Source organism: Astyanax mexicanus, chromosome 19 (assembly GCF_023375975.1).
Source record: "Astyanax mexicanus isolate ESR-SI-001 chromosome 19, AstMex3_surface, whole genome shotgun sequence".
Lineage (NCBI taxonomy): Eukaryota > Metazoa > Chordata > Actinopteri > Characiformes > Acestrorhamphidae > Astyanax > Astyanax mexicanus.
In genome coordinates, this window is record NC_064426.1 from 23,332,501 (window position 1) to 23,355,351 (window position 22,851).

At 39.7% G+C, this 22,851-nt stretch overlaps 1 protein-coding gene across 11 annotated transcripts in view; it reads right to left on the minus strand.

Moving 5' to 3' along the window:
• si:ch211-278a6.1 (SRC kinase signaling inhibitor 1) overlaps positions 1 to 22,851 on the minus strand; it is a 271,162-nt gene that overhangs the window by 48,076 nt on the left and 200,235 nt on the right. For 7 of the 11 annotated variants that reach the window (XM_049467593.1, XM_049467592.1, XM_049467591.1 and 4 more), the window contains 5 exons: positions 21,081 to 21,276; positions 16,346 to 16,641; positions 6,393 to 7,210; positions 5,274 to 5,366; positions 1,122 to 1,249 (listed from right to left, as the gene is read on the minus strand). In XM_049467593.1, coding sequence (XP_049323550.1) covers positions 1,122 to 1,249; positions 5,274 to 5,366; positions 6,393 to 7,210; positions 16,346 to 16,641; positions 21,081 to 21,276 — 1,531 coding nt within the window. The remainder of the gene's footprint in view (positions 1 to 1,121; positions 1,250 to 5,273; positions 5,367 to 6,392; positions 7,211 to 16,345; positions 16,642 to 21,080; positions 21,277 to 22,851) is intronic. The other 4 variants (XM_049467596.1, XM_049467594.1, XM_049467595.1 and 1 more) reach the window with 3 other exon arrangements.

A 22,851-nucleotide genomic window follows, 5' to 3' on the forward strand; every position in this document is an offset into this window, starting at 1 on the left:
AACAGGCTGTATACTACAGGCTAGTCAGCATATATTACACAGAGCTAACACAGTAATGCCTAAAATTAAAATATTCACTGTTAGCCAGCCTGCCCACAAATTATATGGTAAAAAGTATTGGGACACCTGCTTTTTAACTATTTCTTATAAAATCAAAAGCTGTATTAAAATCATGTTGTGTCAAGTTGCATCCTAAAATCATCCATTGTAGAGGGGCTGGATATTCTGAACTCTTATTACATTTCTGAAATAAAAAACTTGTTTTGTGACTTTCACCTCACTCTGTATATTAAAAGTTAGGGATGCACTAAAATCAATACTTTTGGTCTAAACAAAAAAAATATTAACATTAGGTCAAATACCAAATTCCAAGCATTATTTTGCAGGTCTTTTATAAATGTCCCACTTTTCTCATCTAGTCATAAATGTACCCAAACAGTTCTATTTTAGTCAAAACTGTACCTCACCAGTGCTATTTTAGTCATACATTTACCTCAACAGTGCTATTTTACTTGTAAAATCACCTCAACAGTGCTATTTTAGTCATACATTTATCTCAGCATTGCTACTTTAGTCTAAATTTACCTCAGAAAAGCTATTTTAATCATAAATTTACCTCAACAGTGCTATTTTAGTCATTAATTTACCTCTGTACAGCTACTTTAGTCATAAATGTGCCTCAGTAGAGCTACTTTAGTCCTAAATGTACCTCAGTAGAGCTATTTTAGTCGTAAATTTACCTCAACAGTTCTATTTTAGTCATGAATTCACCTCAACAGTGCTATTTTAGTCATATATTCACTCAGTAGAGCTACTTTAGTCTTAAATGTACCTTAGTATAGCTATTTTAGTCATAAATGTACATCATTGGAGCTATCTTAATCATATATGTACCTATTTTAGTCACACATTTTCCCCTATATTTCTTGTTGAATTCTTTGTACAGGCATCAGTAGGGGTGGGCTAAGACTTTGGATATCCACTGACCCCACCCCTGCCACATGCTGCCTCTGGCTGGCTTGTAATCGTATTTGTAGTACTTGACATTTTGTCGCCAGTCTACCCTGCTCTGACAGGACCTTGACATGTCAACATGCCTCAAGAGGAGTACAGTTACTCACTTCCTGTGGCGGAGCCGTCGCTGGTGGATTCCGTCTTCTCGCTGGAAGAGAAAGGGAAGGGCCGTGAGAAGTCCGCCCCCTGGTCCGGAGGGCAGCCAGCCATCATGCAGAGACGCAGCAGGCCGCATCTGAGGATCACACAGCCGTGATACTGACGCTGCCCCCAACACACTGCAGAACCCAACACTGACCCGCCACAAATGCTTATAACCACTCCATAACCACTGCACTACTGTACCCGATGGCTCTTTCACACCAACCAAACACCAACCAGCACTGAGCTCCATCCAAATTTTGGTAGTTTAAACTACCTTCATTCTTTTAAATATAACATAGTATTTATATAAAACAGTAACAGTTTTTATTTTTTAAAAAATATCTTCGAAGGAACGTCTATTTTTTGGTGTTTTTCACAATTTCTCATAGATGCTTCATCAGATTAGAAATAGTAGTTACTGCCTTGTAAATATATGCTCTGGATCACTCTTCTGGGGTTAAATGGGATTTAAATTGAAAGGATAGTCTCTAAACTTTTAAGTTATAGTCTTTGAATTTTGCAGGTATAGTTTCTGAACTTTGAAGGGATAGTCCCTGAATGTTGAAAAGATAGTCCCTGAAATTTGAAGGGATACTTTCTGAACTTTGAAAGAATAGTCCCTGAAATTTGAAGGGATAGTCTATAGTCCCTGAACTTTGAAGGGATAGTCCCTGAACTTTAAAGAGATAGTCCCTGAACTTTGAAGGGATAGTCTCTGAACTTTAAAGAGATAGTCCCTGAACTATAGTCCCTGAACTTTGAAGGGACAGTCCTTGAACTTTGAAGGGATAGCCCCTGAACTTTGAAGGGATAGTCCCTGAACTTTGAAGGGATAGTCCCTGAACTTTGAAGGTATAGTCCCTGAAATTTAAGGGATACTCCCTGAAATTTAAAGGATACTCCCTTAACTTTGACAGTGTAGTCCCTGAACTTTGAAGGGATAGTCCCTGAATTTTGTAGCTATAGTCTCTGAACTTTGAAGGGATAGTCCCTGAACCCTAAAGAGATAGTCCCAACAATTTCAAGACAGTCCCTGAAGGGATAGTCTCTGAAATTTGAAGGGATAGTTCATAAACTTTGAAGGTATAATTTCTGATCTTTGGAGGTATAATTCCTGACCTTTGAAGGGATAGTCCGTGAACTTTGAAGGAGTCGTCCCTGAATTTTGAAGTGATAGACACAATTAGTCAAGGATGTAGGACAGTTCCACTGCTCCACAGCCCAATACTGGGGGGCTTTATAACAGTGTTAATTTAACACTGGCAAGCTTACTGAGTACGGATGGAACAAGTGATCTTCTGAAGATTCAACACTCAGGCAGCAGGGTAGTTCTGTAGTGTAAATTTTATCTACATAATTATCCTTCCTCACTCTGGAGCCCTGGAGTCTTCTCACAGTGCCACCCTGACAAAACCTACAGTGCATGCTAATGATCAGCGAAAGCAGCTGACTCCAGTTTGCAGTTGATTAACAATGAACACCCCCAACTGGCTCATCATGATTAGGGGAGATGAAAACTGTGGAACACTCTACAAGAGATGCAAAAAGGAGCACTTTAAAACCACTGTGAAGTATATACAGCATCAGTCAAAAGTTTAGACAAACCTTAAGTTTTGTTTTTTCATTATTTTAAAATGTTCTTTATTGTTGATTAACACTAATGTCATTCAAACTATAAAGAAAACACACAGAATTATTTAGTAAACAAATGTGTTAAACAAACCAGAATATGTTTTATAGTTTAGATTAGTCAGACTTATCTAATTAAGACACCTCTTGCTTAGGTAGAGATAGCTTAGCACATCTTGGATGGATTTTCTCAGTGAGCTTTATGAGGTAGAGTAACCTAGAATGGCTTTCAGTTAACAGCTGTGCTGAACTTGTCTTCCCCTCATTTTCTTTCACTTTTAAAGTGTTTGAGAGCATCAGTTGTGAAAGTTGTGAAGAGGTAGAGTTGGTTGGTATACAGTGAAAAGTCCTATTTGAGTAATGTTCTAATCCATATTATGGCACGAAAAAATACTTTATGAAATGAAGTGAAATTGCAAAGATTATCAAAAGCGTTATGATGAAACTCGCTCAGAAACTGCAAGTTAAAAGCACTCCAGATAAGAGCCACCTACATGCTTCACGTATTCTCTTTTGTTTAACACTTTTTAAGTTTACTACATTAATTCTTATGTGTTCCTTCCTAATCTGGAAGACTTTATTATTCATTTACAATGTAGGAAAAAAAACATTAAATGAGATGGTTTGTCCAACTTGTGACTGGTACTGTACATCACTACATAATTAAGTTGTTGTTTGGTATTGGTGTGATTGGTGGTGTGGAAGAGCCTTACTGGTACAAACCTAATAATACTACTACTACTAAACTCTTATACTACCAAACACTACAGCGCTACAGTTATACAGTACAAGTGCAGTTCCACAGAAGCTCAACGTGTCCCACACTACATTACACTACAGACCCTACAGTTACACAACACTAAACTTAAATAACATGTACAGTATAGATTCCACAATAAAACAAAGTTAACAACACTAAAACGTTAAACTATAAACTTTCTACTTGTGATCTGAAGTTAAACCGATCAGCCATAACATTAACACCAACCAACACTGACAGGTGAAATGAAAATCTGGTTTTAATGGTATCTGTCAAGGGGTGGGATTTATATATATATTAGGCAGCAAGTGAACAGTCAGCTCTTAAAGTTGATGCGTTGGATGCAGGAAAATGGCCAAGAGTATGAATCTGAAAGTAGAACCAACTTATAATGTGTAGATGACAGAATCAGTGCATCTCTAAAACCTCAGGAACCTCTTTGAGGGATGTTTGTGTTTGCAGTTTGCAGGTAACACCACTACCTGCCAGAAAGTTGCCACACCATGTTGGAGACTACGGTTCAATTCCTGACCTGTGTGGCTTTTTTGTGGCTTGGGCAAGACTCCTAACACTACCTCGTAAAGGGCAATTTATACTTGCCCTTGCGTCGAACCTATACAGTAGCCTACATGTAAGATACACATAGCCGCAGACCCTATGCCAGAGACTATGCAGTAGCCTGATGCTATGCGGACAGCAGCTGTTGTAACTGGTCCGTTGAGCAAGTCACGCGTTCCCACTTTCACGGTTTAAACAATAGAGCGACAAAGAGCCACAGATGCATGAACCCAGAAGTATAAATGTGGGCAGCTGCATAGGACGCTCGCGCAGGCTTTACCATAGTCAACATGTTGACCTAAAAATTGGCCCTAAATCTTGGACAACAACTACCAAAGTTGGTCCAAGCACATTTTGGTAGTTGAAAAAGTCAGATGGGTCCTCAGGGCTTGTTAAATAGGCGTATGGAGGTCCCTCTTCAATTACAGGACTTTCTGTAAAGATCTGCTGCTACTGTATTGGTGCCAGATACCACAGGACACCTTCAGAGGTCTCTTAGTGTCTTCCAAAGCTATTTTGGTTGGACAATGTGCAGCTACACAATATTGGGCTGGTGGTTTTAATGGTAAGGCTGATCTGCGCATACTGATCTCTATGTTTGTCTACACAAGCAGTGCCAATGCTAATGAATGAATCTGACCAATCTTCCACAACACGATATACCAAGACATAAGCAGAGGACTGGGGTGCGTCCATGATGCAGCCAACAAAACACTTCACAGACAACAACAGGCCTTAATCACAGACACAACGCACAACAATCCACGCTGGCAGAGTGAAGACACACTGGGCTTTCTGGGCATTACACAAAACAAACGGATGAGAAGCGTTGGTTTGAGCAGCAGTCGATGGCTGTGTGATCACAAACATGAGAGCAGCAGGAACAAAAAACATACTTACAAATCAATCTGCAAGCTCTAAATGAGGTCAATCACATAGTGCTCTATGTGAAGGCATGTAATGCTTCGTGTCAAAACAGTCAAATGCTTTCTGGTGCAATGGTTTCTCATGATCTCCAGCAAATGACTTTCACATTCCATATGAGTGGTGTGTCAAACAAATGCCTCTGGCTGGGTTCTCCTGAGACTTGTGTGGGAGATGCCTATGGAGATGTGGAAAGTAATGGGTTCTATCTGGTTCTGTGTATTGGTGTGAGGTGAATCCTTACGTGCTGTCGCTGTCCGGTGCTCTGGTGAGTACGCTCTGGACCAGACCGGTGAGACTGGCTATCTGCTTCTCCATAGCCTCCATACGATCCCTACTAGCAAAGGTAAACAATGAGTAAACACACACAGAGTATACACAAGACATGTATTGGACAAGAAATCAGACTGCATTAGGAGAAAATCAGCTAAAGAATCCTGTATAAACAATAGAGCTTAAAAAGAGATACGCCAACAACTTTAACATGGCTTCCTTTACAAAATGAAACATTTTAAACAGTTCTAAAAACACTAAGAATACCTAAAATACTCAATGTTTAAGTATTTAAAATTAGATATTTCTCAAAAGATCTATTGCACAAGTAAGACACAAGCTTAATATCAATTTACAATATGTTATTCCTGAAGCCATTAGAGTATTACACTATTACAGAACAAAAACTGTCCACATTTCCATTCTTTCTCCAGTTAACAAATAAATTCTGTTCAGTGTGCATTAAAATTATTCTTTAAGCTACAGGATTAATATATTTAAAAGGGTCACTTTTCTTTTTTTGTCATTTTATTTAGATTTTTTTCCCATTTTCTACACAATTTACAAGGCCAATTACCTAACCCAATCATTAGGACTCCCCCTATCACTAGTGATGCCCCAATGCCAGGAGGGTGAAGACTAGCACATGCCTCCTCCGATACATGTAAAATCAGTCACCGCTTCTTTTCAAACTGCTGCTGATGTAGCATTGCTGAGTAGCATCACAGCGCACTCGGAGGAAAGCACAGCGACTCCAATACATCAGCTCACAGAGGCCTTGTGCTGCGGACATCACCATTTGGAGTGATATGGTGAGAGAGCGCCATCTACCCACCCAGAGAGAGCAAGGCCAATTGTGCTTTCTCAGGGTTCCGGTATCTGATGGCAGGCTACATGAACAGGATTCGAACCGGCACTCTTCTGATAAAAGGGGTCTCTTTTTTTTTATGAATTATTGCCGTTTGCTGTTAATTTTCCATTTAAAATCAGTTTTTCTGGGCCAACAAAAATAGGGGTGTTCTAAGCCTGTCAAACAGCAAAAAAACACTAAATAAATGCATTCTATTGCACATTCAAACCTTCTCCTTACCGCGTGTCCGTCTCGTTTCCAGCCAGTGGTGAGCCAAATCCAGACGTATTTCTCCCCACCTCTGCCAGCGGCTCCGAGCTGGAACCAGGCCTGGACTTGGGGCTCTCCACAAACACAGAAGAAGAGGCTGAATCCTTTCGGAAGCTCTGCCTGACGGGCGAGCCGCGACTGGGCGGCCCCGAGTACGAGTCCCTGTCCCTCAGCTGAACATCCGGGATTTTCTGAGGGGAAGACGGAGGTAGCCGGAAGCCCATAGTCAGCGTGGAGCCGGGGCCATAGGCATCCGAGTACATGCTCCCTCCCGGCTTATAGAGCTGGTCCTCCAAGTCTCCCTGCAGTGCTGCGGCCGAATACGTGCTGAGCGACCTCATGGATCCCCGCCGGTAAAGACCCCCAGACACAGGGAAGCTGAAAGGGTCAGCGATGGTGGCCAGAGACTGTGTGGAGGCTATGCTAAGACGCCCCTCGTGAACCATATTGTAGGGGTCAGCATAAAGACCCTCGTTCTTCAGGAGCACCATGTTCTTGCCGGCCACTTCTTCTTCAGGCTTTACGTCCCGACGCTCCAGGATGGCGGAAGGGGAGGCAGTCAGCCCCCCAGGCCCTTGCCCGTGGGAGGGGGACGGGTGATGCCCATGCTGGGAGCCCCCTGACTGGTGAGGGTGGCCTGGACCTCCAAACGAGGGAGGTCGACCCCCGCCGCCGTAAGACAGGCGAGAGCGCGAGGGTGAAGAACCGGACGGGGACGAGGTGGAGGAGGGAAGGGTGTTCAGGCGGCGAGTGGGCGAGGACTCGCGGGATGTGTACACCATCTCTCTCTGCAAAAAAAAAAAAAAACAAGGTAAATTTTTTACATTATGACAATTTTTTTCGCAGCTGTGCTTTACATTTTGACCAGACTCCATAATGAATTGATCAATAGAAATTATCTAAAATATCTTAGAATTCAATCTTTTTACATTGACTTCTTAGATACGAATGGATGTTTTCAGTTTAATATCATTAAAGTTTTGAAATGTTTCAGTTCTACTGGCAGTAAAACAACTCCAGAGCATGATGCTACCACCACCAAGCTTAACAGCTGGCATGTTGTTTATGTTTTGGGCTGGACTGCCAAATAAATCTTCTCATCAGTGTCTCCTCTGACTATGAATTAATTTTTCTTTTTCAATGGGGTCAACTTTAAACTTGAATCAAAGCAGGGTCTTGTATATGCAATGTAATATTGACTAACTATAGGCCAGTTTATGATTACTTCTTAGGTGTTATTCATGTTTTGCATGAACAACATCATGTCACAACAGTGTCTTCTTAGATACTAATAGATGTTTACAGTTAAATATCATTCAAGTTTTGAAATGTTCCAGTTCTACAGGCAGCAAAACAACTCCAGAGCATGATGCTACCACCACCAAGCTTGACAGCTCTTAAGTTGTTTTTGTTTTAGTTCATGGTTGTGCCTTCCAATGCACTTTCCTCACTGGCATGTCTAATCAAAAGGATGGTGTTGCTGCAGGTTTTCTTTGTTTGAGGGCTGGCCAGCATATTATGCACATTTAGAATGAAAACCTGTAGCCACACCGGCTTTTCGCAGATAAGACTGGACACCCTGGACACCCATGGTCTGTGACAACTCATAGGACATGTAGGCCATCTCTCTATGAGGACAAAAACCCCAAAAGAAGACAACCAGACTCACACTGCAGTACAACATTACCATTGTCATCCACTAATGCTGATTACAACATATAGGCCTACAGTACAGTTGCTTAAGTCACAGAGGACATTAATATGAATGAGTGGGAGCGGGTACAACCCGTACAGGGACTTCATTCCCCTCTCTAGCGACGTGGGAAGACGGTCGTCATGGATACCGGTAAGAGTGGCAGTGTCATGTTCTGTCGCTGTGGGCCGATCAGGCTCAGCAGAGGAAGATCTACAGGGCATCGTCTGAATGTTTGAACAGTTGACTGAATTCCAGTCTAATATATAGTATCAAGACTATAGAGCAGGGTAACCTCAAATCTCCTGAGTGAATCTCCTGGTATCTCTCTCTCTCTCTCTTTATATATATCTCATTCACTCTCTTTTTCTCTGTAACATACATATACCTATTTTCCTCTCTCTCTCTCTTTCTTTGTTTCTCTCTCTATTTCTGCACCTCTACTTATCTTTCTCTTCCTCCGTTTCTCTCTCTCTCTACCTCTACTTATACATACATCTCTTTCTTGCTCTGTTCAAGTACCTACCTTTCTTTCACTCTCTTTTTCTTTCTGTACCTATTCCTATCATTCTTTTTACCCCCTCTCTCTGATTCTCTTGCACTGTACCAATATTTATCTTCCTCTTTTATTCTTTCTCTCTCTACCTATACATCTCTCTCTCTCTCTCTCCCTTTTTTTCACGCATTCTTTGTCTCTCTGTATCATATCTATCTATACCTGCAACGTTACCTATATATCTTTCTCTCTTTCATTCTCTCTCTCTCTCTTATACATCTCTTTCTCTCACTCTCTTGCTCTGTACTAATGTCTACCTTTCCCTCTCTATATCTCTTTCTCTCTGTATCTATACCTACCTGTTATTCTCTACCCTCTCTCTCTCTCTCTCCTTCTTCCTTTTTCTCGCCCTCTCTCTCTCTGTACCTATACCTTGCTTTCTCTCTCTCTCTCCTTCACACTCTCTCTCTCTTTCTCTCTGTTTTTTGCAACTACACCTCTGTCTTTCTCATGACAACAACAGCTTAAATTAAAACAAAATAAACAATAACTATAATATAATCAAAATAAATAATAAATAAAACAGCACATTCTGCTGGCACATTTACTATATATATATATATATATATATATATATATAGAGAGAGAGAGAGAGAGAGAGAGAGAAAGAGAGAGTGAGCGAGAGAGAGAGAAGAGAGAGATCTATTTACATAACAATACTGGATTGATAGTTTATTGAATAGTTGCCCTCTAGTGGTTGGCAGGAAGATGGGGTGATGTCCTTAAGATCCCTAAATATCAATCATCCTAATGTTAATTCTGCTGCAGTGCGAAACGAGAGAGACAGACAGAGTGAAAGTAGAGAACGTGAAGGAGAGAGAGAGAGAACTCATTGACTCTGGCACTACTTTGAGATGGGCAGATAGAGAAGGGGAAAGAGAGAGAGAGAGAGAGAGAGAGAGAGAGAGAAAGAGCAGAACGTTTGCTGTGAATAAATCTCCAGACTTTCTGCTTCCCCTGCTTTCTTTTCAGCAAGGTAATTCGACTCTAGAGAGCTTTTCACTCTATTCAGAGCTTTTCACCCAGCCCAGCCTGAACTACTGCCATAACATTGGATAACATGACACCGGTATTGAGACACGCTCGCAGCGGAACACCCTCACGACGAGCAAAGAACCTTACGATGAGTAGAACTAGCTGCTTATTCATTCACCCGAACCAGAATGAAGCTGATGCTCGCTTAATGCCTGCTGTGCTTTTCTTCCACACTGCCTCTCTCTCTCTCTTTCTATCTCACAGTCAGACTTTCTTTCTTTATAATGAGATTTGCTCGCCCCAAGATTTAACTCTAAAGTCCCAAGGAATGCTTTATACAGAGTTTCTTCTTGGCCCTTTTGTTAACATCTTTGTACCTATTCTTGCAACACCAGTGACATTGAATAAAAGGGAAACTAAAACCTGATACAATTTTAGACGTTATTGTATGTTGTATAGGTCAATTTTGGTTGCAAACAAAGTCTTGTACAACAAGTTTAGAGTATCAGGCTCGAAAAACAGCCATCATGAAGTAGCATTAGTATTAAGTTGCTAATTAAAGCAGAATTATTTTTTTCTGGGTTCCCCTTACAGTTTACTTCACACTTCCACACTAACAAATAATCTAATGAGTTACTATTTCCAATCCAGTAATCAATTAAATAGAGCTGGGCGATTAATCGATTATATCGATTAATTCGAATTTACAGTTAAGGACGATGTGTTTTTATGAAAATCGATTTTCTCTGAGTTTTAATTTCCACCAACGACGCTCCTCTGTGGGCTCCTGTACTGAGCTTAGCCCCGCCCCTCTCTACCGCGCACACCCCGCCCCTCTCTCCCTCCCTCTCGTGCGCACCCCACCCCCCTCTTCTTTCTATTTGTTTTTTGAGGGTGCATTGGTGTCAGTACCTAAACTTGTACCTTTGCTTGTTTCTGGTTGCACTTTCACCATAAAGTGGACATTTAAGTGAAAACTAAATAAATAAAAATTATTTTTTAACCATTTTTTAAAATCATCTTTATTTTGATTTTTAGTAGGGGAAAAAAATGATTTAAATCGAAAAAAGATTTTTTTTTGGGCCATATCGCCCAGCTCTACAATTAAAGTTACTTATCCAAGTCAGTGTGCGTTACTATTTTTGTCAATTTGCTTTTTTTCTCGGGGTGAAAAAGTGACGTCTGGCCTATACAACAGTTAAGTCATGTGTTCAGCATGAGGATAACTCACGTGTAATACCACACAGCAACACAAAGGTAAACTATTTTGAGTTTGTGTCAGCTAAAGATTACAATATCAAGGTTTAAAAACACTACGTCAAATTTGAAGAAACATCTGGAGTCGCAGCAAAGCACAGTCAAATTTATAGAACAAGTCCCACCTGGGGGTGCAAAGCTTCCAATAAAGTGAGTTCTGAAAAAAAAACTGGTGGTCAGTAACCAGAAATCCGATTACTTTTACTTTTAAGGTAACTATGCCATCACTGGTCCTCATGGCCAGTTCTAAACATGTATTTGTTGAAAAGTGAAAGAAGCATATAGAGTGAGTGGACTGTGGATAATGCTCAGGTAACACTTTATGATCAATTTACATTTGGCTACTGGCAAAATACCAGTGTAAAGTGACTAGAAAGTCCTGCTTTATTTCATGACCACCTGATGCTGGTAGCTGGTTTTAGATGGACTATGCTCACCTTTAATGACCAAGTTGATAAAATTGCTAGTCATCCAACAGAAAACATGAACTAATAGCTAATAGTTTGGCGATATATGCAGGAGATCCTGCTCTGATCTGAAGACATTAAAGTACAGATGAGTAAACAAAGTTATTGGCATCTATCAGTCAGGAAAATGTTACAAAGTCAAACTTCCCAGGAGTGACCGGCCTATCAAAGTTACTCAAAAAGGGCATGGCCAACTCATCCATGAGGTCAAAAATGGTTTACATGGGAGAGTTCCAACTTGAAAACCATTGCTGACCAAAAAGAACACAACGGCCCGTCTCACATTTGCCAAAAAACTGGTCCCCAGGACCTGCGCTGATGAGACTAAAGTAAAACTTTTTGAAAGGTGTGTGTCCCATTACACCTGGTGTAAATCTAACATAACGTTTCAGAACGGGAACATCATACTGATTCAAAAGTTGAACATGGTGGTGGTAGTGTGACGGTATAGGGCTGCGTTGCTGTACAAGAAAATCATGAAGGAGAATGTACTCAAGCATAGCTATTAGTTTATGACTGTTAGCACAGGCGTACTCGGGCTCTGCAGCAAGACAATGACCTGAAACACACCAGCAAGTGCAATGTAACTAAAGTAAAACAATTCTGTAAAAGTAAAGTGGGACAGAATTGTGAAAGACTCATTACCAGTTATTGCCAATTATTGGTGATGCAACCAAGTTATTAGGTTTAGGTAGAAAATACTTTTTTACATAAGGCAAGTTTGGATTGGATAGACATCCTTCCATTTAATATATGAAATTATCATTTAAAATCTGCTTTTTATATTGACTCATGTTATCATTGTCTGATATAAAAATGTGTTTGTTAATCTGAAACATGTAAGTATAATAAAAAAGCAAAAACAAAAGAAACTTTTTTACAGCACTGTATAAAGTTTAATTAAATTTTTTTTTCAATGAGTGTAGATAACTGATGCTAGTTGTTCAGAAAGCCTTCAAACACCCTTCCGTGGTTACCTTTGAAGCTTGAAGAGACATTAGATAAAGAAAGGCAGGTCAAAAGGTCACTGGTATCAATAATATCATATCAATAATGTCTCTTGGCCTCCTGTACTCTACACACAGTGGGTGTTTTTCTCTCAGTGTATTCAGTGCTTTCACCCAGCACTGCCAAAGCTACTGCCATAAGCCTGGATAACATGATGCTGCTATTGAGATCCTGCTGCTGCTTATTCATTCACTCCAAGCCAAAACCAAGCCCAGGCTCGCTTAATGCCTGCTGTTCTTTTCTTCCACAGGGCCTTTTTTCCCCTCTTTCACTCTGCTAGAGACAATCTTTCTCTCTTTATAACGAGATTTGTTTAAATCCCTTAGAAAGAACCAGTCTCTTTGTCCCTTATCCTCCCATCCTTTCTTGCTGTCGCCCTAAATGGTACTTTTTCTTCTTTTTGTTGATTCACTTACATTTATCTTATGCTCTCTTTGTGTCGTCTCAAAACATTTATCTTATCTGTCCACAGCTGCTCTTTATTCCCCTCTTCTCCTCTTCTTTTACATCGTCCCACCCGCACTAGGGCTGCACCGTGTGGGTAATACTTATTCTAGGCTTCGCTGTTTCTGCCCTAACAGTAGAAGCTTAGCAGAGGTGAACCACTGACTGATTTGAACCCTGACAACAGCCAACAGTCAGAAGTTCATTGCTATCTTGGCAATGGAAAACACAGGTGAACCACTGATCGATTTGAACCCTAACAACAGTCAACAGTCAGAAGTTCATTGCTATCTTTACAATAGAAAACACAGGTGCACCACTGAATGATTTAAACCCTGACAACAGTCAATAGTCAGATGTTCATTGCTATTTTGGCAACGCAGGTGCACCATGCCACTTGTTACACACACACACACACCACACAAAAACTCACCACTTTGCTATACTATACTATATTATACTCCAGCTTTAATGATAATTTAATAACATCATTTATAAAATGTGGTTTATCAAAGGCATTATGTAAAGTCAGTTATAACATCTCTAATATTGTGATTCTAATTAATAAATGATACATCATACAGCCTTTAGATTTCTTCAGCATGACTGACAGGCCCGTGGATTACTAAGGCATTGGCTCACGCTCACACACACACACACACACACACACAGAGAGACACACACTTGACAGAGCATTTGACATGCACTGTAGCCTCTGTGTTGCATTGCGGATTGGTCAGAGGACACACACACACACACTCACACACACACACACACATACACTGTGAGGGAACAAAGTGGCAGAGACTTTAATGTTTTCAAAGGATTTTGCTGCTTCTGCTCTGATGAAGCCGGTTCTTTCTGGAGACGTTTAAACCTCTGATGTTTATTTAAGGTTTGGAGGTGAAGAAATGAGAACATTCAGATCCTCGAGCAAAACACACACACACACACACACACGTACGTACCTCACAAACAAGCATTTACATCCCAGTCAAGCCTAATTCTAGTTCAAGGGCTTCGACTCCAAGACAACGACAAATCTCTCGCTCCGAGAGCAGGACGGAATATTCGATGAGGAAAGTGGATAAATCACGAATGCTTTTTTCAAAGAGAAGACATCACCTGCTCCTCTGGCAATACACATCTCACGCACTAAACAAAGTCGAGCGCTGACTCGAGGCGGGGAATAAATGTGACTGGAAAAAAAAGAGAGAAATCCCTGTAAAGCTCAAGCAATCCAGAAAGAATCTTAGAGTTTAGAGATACAAATCTGAGCAGCTCTGAAGATCATTTAATAAAACAGCCACGGCGGCTTTCGCTGGGGGACTCGAATAAGATGCCGCGTCATGCTGGGATGCAAAGCAAGTGCCCTTTGGGGGATTTGGCACACGCCTACCGGGCAAACAAACCCACTGTGGACTGGCTAATAGGGACTCTGACTAATGGGGAAATATCTCATATCTCTATCTATGATCCTGATAGCTCAGTTATGCATTTCTCCCCGAGTCGTTGTGGGCCCATCAGATCTCCACCCCTGCTGGCTATGGTTAAATTGCACTCGAAATGTGCTCTGGATAAAGGCTGATTAAATCTGCGTTCATGTTTAGATACAGGGAAAGGAGTCTGTGGGAAACCAATGGGGCTTTGTGTTAAAGCAGCCTTGGCCTTAATCATTTTTATTTTTTATTCTAATTCAATTCTAATGTCTGAATAATCTTAAAAATTTGAAATCGATTGTTTTTAAGTACTGTATTTTTCGGACTATAAGGTGCACTTGATTATAAGGCGCATTAAGCAACACTAGTAAGGATTCCTACATCAAAGTGAGCAAGGGTGTCGCCATGTTTCCCTTCTAATGGGAAAGCTGGAGGACGCGCCTGAGTAAACAAAACTGTAATTCTTAACAAAAAAACAAGTAAAATGAGCGCTGGATGTTAATCTACACAGATTTCTCTCTTGAAAGCTGTGTATTCGGGTGAGTAAAGCACTTCTGTTTATTTTAAGTAAGCTTAGATTTCCAATAGTATGTCTAATCGCATACGTAAATGCTGCACAATAGCGCTATGTGTTCCAGTAAACCAGCGAGCTCTCATATAGCGGTTTGTCCCACATAGCTTGTTTTAAGACGGTAAACATGATGCAGACTACAGTCCAATATACTCGCCTCTGAACGGCGGAAGAGCTAGCGCTGCAGTTAGCAGCTAATGCTAATGCTGCTGCACCCAGCCTTAGTGCTGCAGAAACTTCACTAAGAAATCTCACCCTTATAACGCTGTACTTTAGCAGAGTGGTTTTAATTCTTCTCACAACCTGACTGGTAGAATTCATACATAAGGCACAATGGATTCAAGTATTTTAAGTGCGTATGGTGCACAGCTCTAGAACACAGGGGTCGTGGGTTCGAGCCCCACTCCTGTCGTCTGGTTATCTCCCACCTTCCAAAAATACACAGCGTAGGTGAACTGGCCAAGCTAAGTTGCCCCCTAGGTGTGAATTAGTGGTTGTGATAGACTGATGCACTGATGCACTTCAAATAATACAAATCGCACTTTGGGAGCCTCCAGTGGACAGATGTACACACGCATTTTTGGACAAGCCGAGAGCTACAGAAGCAGTATCTAAAGGAAAAGAAGCATGTGGACTCTGACAGCAGAGTAATATTACGAACTTTTACACAAATATGACTCGAGCTATGCAGTGAAGCGGTTCTAGCAATAACCACCAAAGTTACACAGTGCAGTGGCTGTGTTACAGAGCTGGTAGTGGGAATGGGAGAGACACCATAACCAGTGGTTCAGTAACAGAAGCTTAAAGCTGATGAGTTGAAAGCTAATGTTGCTGGGAACCAGCGATGTAAATCTGTATACATACATTTTTGGACAAGACAATGGTAAAAGATAAACCAGCCAATAAAAGCAGAGGGATTTCATGAGCCCTCCATAAAAATTCTCAAATCATTTTTGAGTGTTGGGCCAAACAACAATAAATAGGCTTCTTAAATTGAAACTGAGCATTTTTTTACCTTAATTGAAGTCACACACTTACTATTTATCCATCAGACAACAACTTACAATACTCAAAAAATATATTATTTGGTACATTTAAATAATATTCTTACTGCCGTGCAAAAACCTTGCCTCTACAAAACAACAATTTGGGAATAAAATTTAAGACAAAAAAAAGCTTTGAATGAAGTCGAAAAGAGTAAAACGATTTTATACCAAGTCATTTTGAAGTATTTTTATTGGTCTATTCATCATAAAACGAAGAGTTCACTTGCAAAACAGGTAAGCATACTTTTATCTGTTTTGCAAACAAACTCTTATCATTTTTGGCACAATATAAAGAACAACTGTCAGATTCGAAATAAAAAAAAGTGAAGCACTGCACTCCAGTGCACACGTTCCTGCTTCATGCTAGCATGTTGGCAAACTGTTTCTTTCGGAGTATTTCCTCTTTACTTTTATGAGTGAAAGTAGCAGGAATTGTCCAGGTTAAAAGGTAAAGAACACACCCTCACCCTCAGGTCTCCATTGGCCAGGTGGGCTGCAGCAGTGTAGGTCCCGTAGACAGGTTCCTTGCGGTAAATCTTGATGATGCTCCGGTCCTGGATGTCCCTCACGTCCTCCAGCTCGTAGAAGACGTTGCGCGCCTCGTCTTTGATCAGGATTGCCGTGTTGGGCGACTTCAGCATGCTGGCTGTCAGCTTCTGGGGGAACATGTGGACGATGAGAGCGTGCAGAGTCTCCAGGCTGCTGAGCTCATGAGTGATGTGCACACGCCGAGTCTCATCACCAAACTGCAAGAAGAGAACGCCTGCAGAGGAAGAGGAGGAGAGAGATAGAAAAGAGAGAGAGAGAGAGAGAAAGAGAGAGAAAGAGAGATTTGTTCAGATATTGATCATCCACAAGGAAAAAACAAGCCTACAAATGAACAAAGTTTAAAGTAAATCAGTGTTTTGATTAATGCCAATTGGCAAATTTGGGTATTTAAAAAAATATATATCAATAATATTTTTTTGTATTCACAGAAAAATACACTCCAGCAGGCATGCTGATCTCCAACATCAGACAGATGTTGATTTTTAGCTAAAAAAGAAAACCGTGTTGATGTCAAAACCCAGTGTTGTATAGATGTTTAATTAAATATTTTGGCTGAAGATCACATATCTGTAAAAACTAACATTTGTTTGATATCAAGCTCCAATATTAAATAAACATTGAATTTTGGCTGGAGATTAAAGACACATATCTGTCAAAATCCAACTATGGGTTAACATTAAACTCAAACGTTAGATAAATGTTGATTTTTGGCTTAAAATAAAAGTCACATATCTGTAAAAATCCAACTATGGGTTGACATCAAACTTCAACATTAGATAAATGTTGATTTTGACATAAAATAAAAGTCACAGATCTGTAAAAAATAACATTTGGTTGACATCAAACTCCAACCTTAGAAAAACGTTGAATCTTAGATAAACATAGAATTTTGGCTAGAAATAAAAAAGTCACATATCTGTGGAAATCCAACTATGGGTTGACATCAAACTCCAACATTAGATAAATGTTGCATTACAATTTAAAGTCACATATTTGTCAAAAACTAACATTTGGTTGACATCAAGCTCCAACATTGGATAAATGTTGTATTTTGGCTGAAAATAAAAGTCACATATCTGTCAAAATGCAACTATGGGTTGACATCAAACTCCAACATTTAAATTATTGTTGAATTTTGGCTGGAATTTAATGTCACATATTTGTCAATCAATCATATTTGACATCAAGCTCCAACATTGGATAAATGTTGTATTTTGGCTGGACATTTAAGTCATAAATCTGCCAAAATCCAACCCAAGATTGATTTCAAACTCCAACATTGGATAAACTTTGAATTTTGGCAGGACATTTAAGTCACATATCTGTCAAAAACTAACATTTGGTTGACATTAGACATTAGATAAACGTTGATTTTTGACTGGAAAGCAAAATAACAAACCCAAATCCAACCCAAGATTGATATCCAACTCCAATATTAGATAAACGTTGAATTGGCTCAAAATAAAAGTCACATATCTGTCAAAAACTAACACTGAAGTTAGTTGATGGCAAACATTTCACTGACGTCAAGCTCCAATGTTAGATGGTGCACATTGGTTGGTATCAAAGTTACATATCCATCCATTGACTTGACACTGAGCTCGATGTCAGACAGACATTCACTTTTAGCTGTTATCTGTCAAGAAGCAACAAGCTCCAACATTAGTCAGATGTTACATTTGTGTCAACATTTAAAAATGTTTACATTTACTGAATATAGTGTTTTGAAGCTAAATATTGGTATTTTACTTGAATATGACGTTGGTTTATAACATATGGAAGATGTTGGATTGTGGTAAATCGAAATGACGAGATGTCATCAGTATTTTTTTTGTCAAGTTAACATTGGCATTAGACTTTGTCCAGACACAAAATATTGATCACCTGATATCACATCAAGACGTACAATATATTGACATTATTGGCCAGCTGGGATATGTAGGCTAAAATGGTTTCAATGTAGTTTTCAGCAAACAGTAAGTTTATTAAATGTTTAATGCAGCTTTTGTACATTGTTGTTGTTTGAGACATGAGACACAAATCCACTAATATAGACTCTGAGACAGGCTGTCAAACCCAGTGGCTTAGCCTTAGGCTATTAGCTAATAGCAATGTAGCATAGCACGCTAGTCACTACAAAGAAAAATGATAGCCTCGCCTGGACAGAAAACAGAACCGTGATTAAAGAGGCTCTAAATCGTAGTTCGCTACTCATATAAGACACAGTACAGTATGAAAAAGTGCTCTTATTAGCGTAATAAATCGCCGCAGTGGACGAACAGTGATGTAAATAATTCAGTTAATGCAACATACAGCCCACAATTACTGCCCTGTCATTCAGCATCAACGAGCTGGAAAGCAGTTAGCGGCCGACGCCACAACACCAGCTTATCTGCAGCTAATAGGCAATCAGGCAAACATCTTCAGAGAAGAGTGTGTGCATATATACACACACACACACACACACACCGACACACTGCCCATCACTGCAGATTTACTAAAATCCAATTACGACACTGAGCGACCCCTGAAGCCTGGCCGCAGCGCGAGTGTACATGCTCTCCAGGATGTGTGGAACGTTTAGCTGATGTTTCAACACTTAAAGCCCAAAGCTACACACTCTCATCACTCCTCACTTATCCTCCTCACTGACCAGAGATCATCTTCTACTCTGTACAGTAAACAATTCTGTTTGATGATTTAGTCAGATCAAAGAGATCTGTCAGATTAGTCAGATCAAAGAGAGCTAAACAAAGTCATCAAACCGATCTGACCAAATCATCAAAGAGATCTGAGCAAATCATCAAAGAGATCTGAGCAAATCATCAAAGATGTGCCCGGCTAAGCAAAAAAAGAAGTCTGACCAAATGATCAAACTGTTTTGACTAAATTATCAAAACAATCTGACAGAATAATAAAAAACAAGGTCTGACCAAATAATCAGCTGACCAAATTGTTAAAGAGGTTGACCAAATCATCAAAAAGGTCTTAGCAAATCATCAAACAGATCTGACCAAATAATCAAACCGATCTGACCAAATCATCAATTAAATCTGACTGAATAATGAAAGAGGACTACTTAAAAAGGTCTTACTGACATCTGATAGAAACAACAAGGAAGTCTAAGCAAATCATCAAACAGATCTGACCGAATCATTAACTGAGTAAATCATCAAACAGATCTGACCAAATCATCAAACTGATTCAACCAAATAATCAACTTACCAATTCATCAAAGAGGTCTAAGCAAATCATCAAACAGATCTGACCAAATCATCAATTAAATCTGACTGAATAATGAAAGAGGACTACTTAAAATGTCTTACGAAATCATTAAACATATCTCACTAAATATCCAACTGACAAAATCATCAAACAGATCTGAGCAAATCATCAAACAGCTCTGACCAAATCATCAAACAGATCTGACCAAATCATCAAACAGATCTGACCAAATCATCAAACAGATCTGACAGAATCATCAAACAGATCTGACCGAATCATCAAACAGATCTGACTGAATCAACAAACAGATCTGACCAAATCATCAAACAGATCTGACCAAATCATCAAACAGATCTGACCAAATCATCAAACAGATCTGACCAAATCATCAAACAGCTCTGACCAAATCAACAAACAGCTCTGACCAAATCAACAAACAGCTCTGACCAAATCAACAAACAGATCTGACCAAATCATCAAACAGATCTGACCAAATCATCAAACAGATCTGACCAAATCATCAAACAGATCTGACCAAATCATCAAACAGATCTGACCAAATCAACAAACAGATCTGACCAAATCATCAAACAGATCTGACCAAATCATCAAACAGATCTGACCAAATCATCAAACAGATCTGACCAAATCATCAAACAGATCTGACCAAATCATCAAACAGATCTGACCGAATCATCAAACAGATCTGACTGAATCAACAAACAGATCTGACTGAATCAACAAACAGATCTGACCAAATCATCAAACAGATCTGACTGAATCAACAAACAGATCTGACCAAATCATCAAACAGATCTGACCAAATCATCAAACAGCTCTGACCAAATCAACAAACAGCTCTGACCAAATCATCAAACAGATCTGACCGAATCATCAAACAGATCTGACCGAATCATCAAACAGATCTGACCAAATCATCAAACAGCTCTGACCAAATCATCAAACAGCTCTGACCAAATCATCAAACAGATCTGACCAAATCATCAAACAGATCTGACCAAATTATCAACAAAATTAGACTGAATAATCATAAAAGGTCTGACCAAACAATAATGAAGCCTGAACAAATAATCAAGGGATCTATATAAATCATGAAAGAGGTCTGGGCAAATTATTAAAGATCTAGATCTGACCAAATCATCAAACCAGACTAAGAAAATTGACACATATTACCTACGCATTAATCACCCAAAAAAATGAAATGAGTTTTAAATTACAGTTTAAGTGTAATAATAAATTTCTTGGTTGGATGAAGTGAAGCACAGCACTCTTATAAAATCACAGAGAAAGTAACACAGGCTTCTATGTGTTGAGAGTTTAATCTGACTGCAGAAGACTGAGTGAAAATCAATGAGCATGTAAGCTGTCAGCACAGACGTATGGTGTGTGTGTGTGTGTGTGTGTTACCGGGAGAGCGCAGCTTGTTCTGGCTGGCTGAGCGGGACAGGGGCAGGCTCTGGCGGAAGCGGTTCATGCGGTTGAAGCCGAGCGGCATGTCGGCCTCGGACATCGTCTCCAGAGACTCGGCCGAGGCGAAGGACAGTTTGGATGCCTGGTCGGCCAGACCAGACTGAGTGGACTGAGAGTGACGTGGACTACGACTCTGTGAGAGAGAGAGAGAGAGAGAGAGAGAGAGAGAGAGAGAGAGAGAGAAAGAGAGAGATAACATCATTAGTGATGTGGACTTTCTGCACATTTAGCCTCGTAGTCACAAAAATCAAGTCACCCAATATTTTGGTAGATTCCAAATCAAGTCACAAGACTTTTGGTTAGAATCCAAAGTCAAGCCACAACATTTTTTGGTTAGAGTTTTAGTCAAGTCTCAAATCTTTCATTAGAGTCAAAGAAAAGTCATAAATATTTCCGTTAGAGTCTAAGTCTAGTCACATATATTTTAGTTAAAGCCCAAGTCGTATCAAATCTTTGGGTTTGAGTCTAAGTCAAGACTCAAATCAAGCCACCAATCTTGTGGTTAGAGTCCAAGTTAAGTTCCAAGTCTTTCAGTTGGCTCTGTCTCTACTATTCACTAAAGCCTTTTAGCTAGATTTTGGAGGATTGATATGAGTATTTGATTGCATTCAGCGAAATGAACATAAGTGAGGTCAGTTCCACTGCTCCACAGCTCAGTGCTCAAGGACGATAATACACCAAACATGTTTTGACTATAAGCTTAGAGAAGTATCTGAATGGTTGTTTAATTATAGCCATTTTTAATCCACTGGATTTATACTGAAAAAAAAAAACTAAAAGTAGAAAAGATATTATTATAAAGATACAATTATACAACTAAATAATACGACACTGAAAGTGGGTTATGCTTAACCAAGGACTCCCATTAAAGCACTTTATTTCCTCACTCCAAAAACGATACAACTTACAATGTATTTAACAGTAGTATCTGAATAATACATTTTAACATTAATAACTGAATAACAGGCCTGGGGCTCAGGAGGTTATTCGAGTGATTGATAATATTCATTTTAGGATTAATGGCTGAATAATAGGTCTCGGGTTCACGGGTTCTTTTGGATAAGTGTTGAGATTAATCTTGACATTTCCTTTGACTGACTGGAATTCACATTCACCTAAGTGACTAAAGAGATATTTTTCATGGAACAAATTCAAAATACATTCACTATATGCCTATGTGTTTGTGGAAACCCCTGGTAATGAACTACCAATAGAAAACACTACCAGTAGAATAGGACTTTCTAGAGCAGATAAACATGAACCCATCGTCGCCATGAGTAACTGTGTTCTCTGGAATGATGGTGCTCCATCCAGTACTTTTGGAATGGGTTAGGGAGTTAGGGGTATTAGATAAATAGCATATCGTCGCTGTCCTATGAAAAACACTGATATATCCATTTTTGTCAATTTTAAGTTTACTACATAATTTGAACAGACATTTCTTGATGAACGGACCAAAATAAACTCTTCAAAATGACCGGAAATAAACTCTTTTTACATTGACTTCCATTGAAAGTTTACAAGGATAAGTGTTTTTCATTGGCCAGCGACGATATGAAGCTTCTGATCCGGTTAAACCCCAACTAAAGTCAACAGTCAGCTGCGCAGCCAGAACTGGATCACCGATCACCGTGAGCACTGCACTCCAAAATACCCCATACCATCACTTCTTTACCACAGGAAAAAACACCTCACCCAGAGCCTTGAG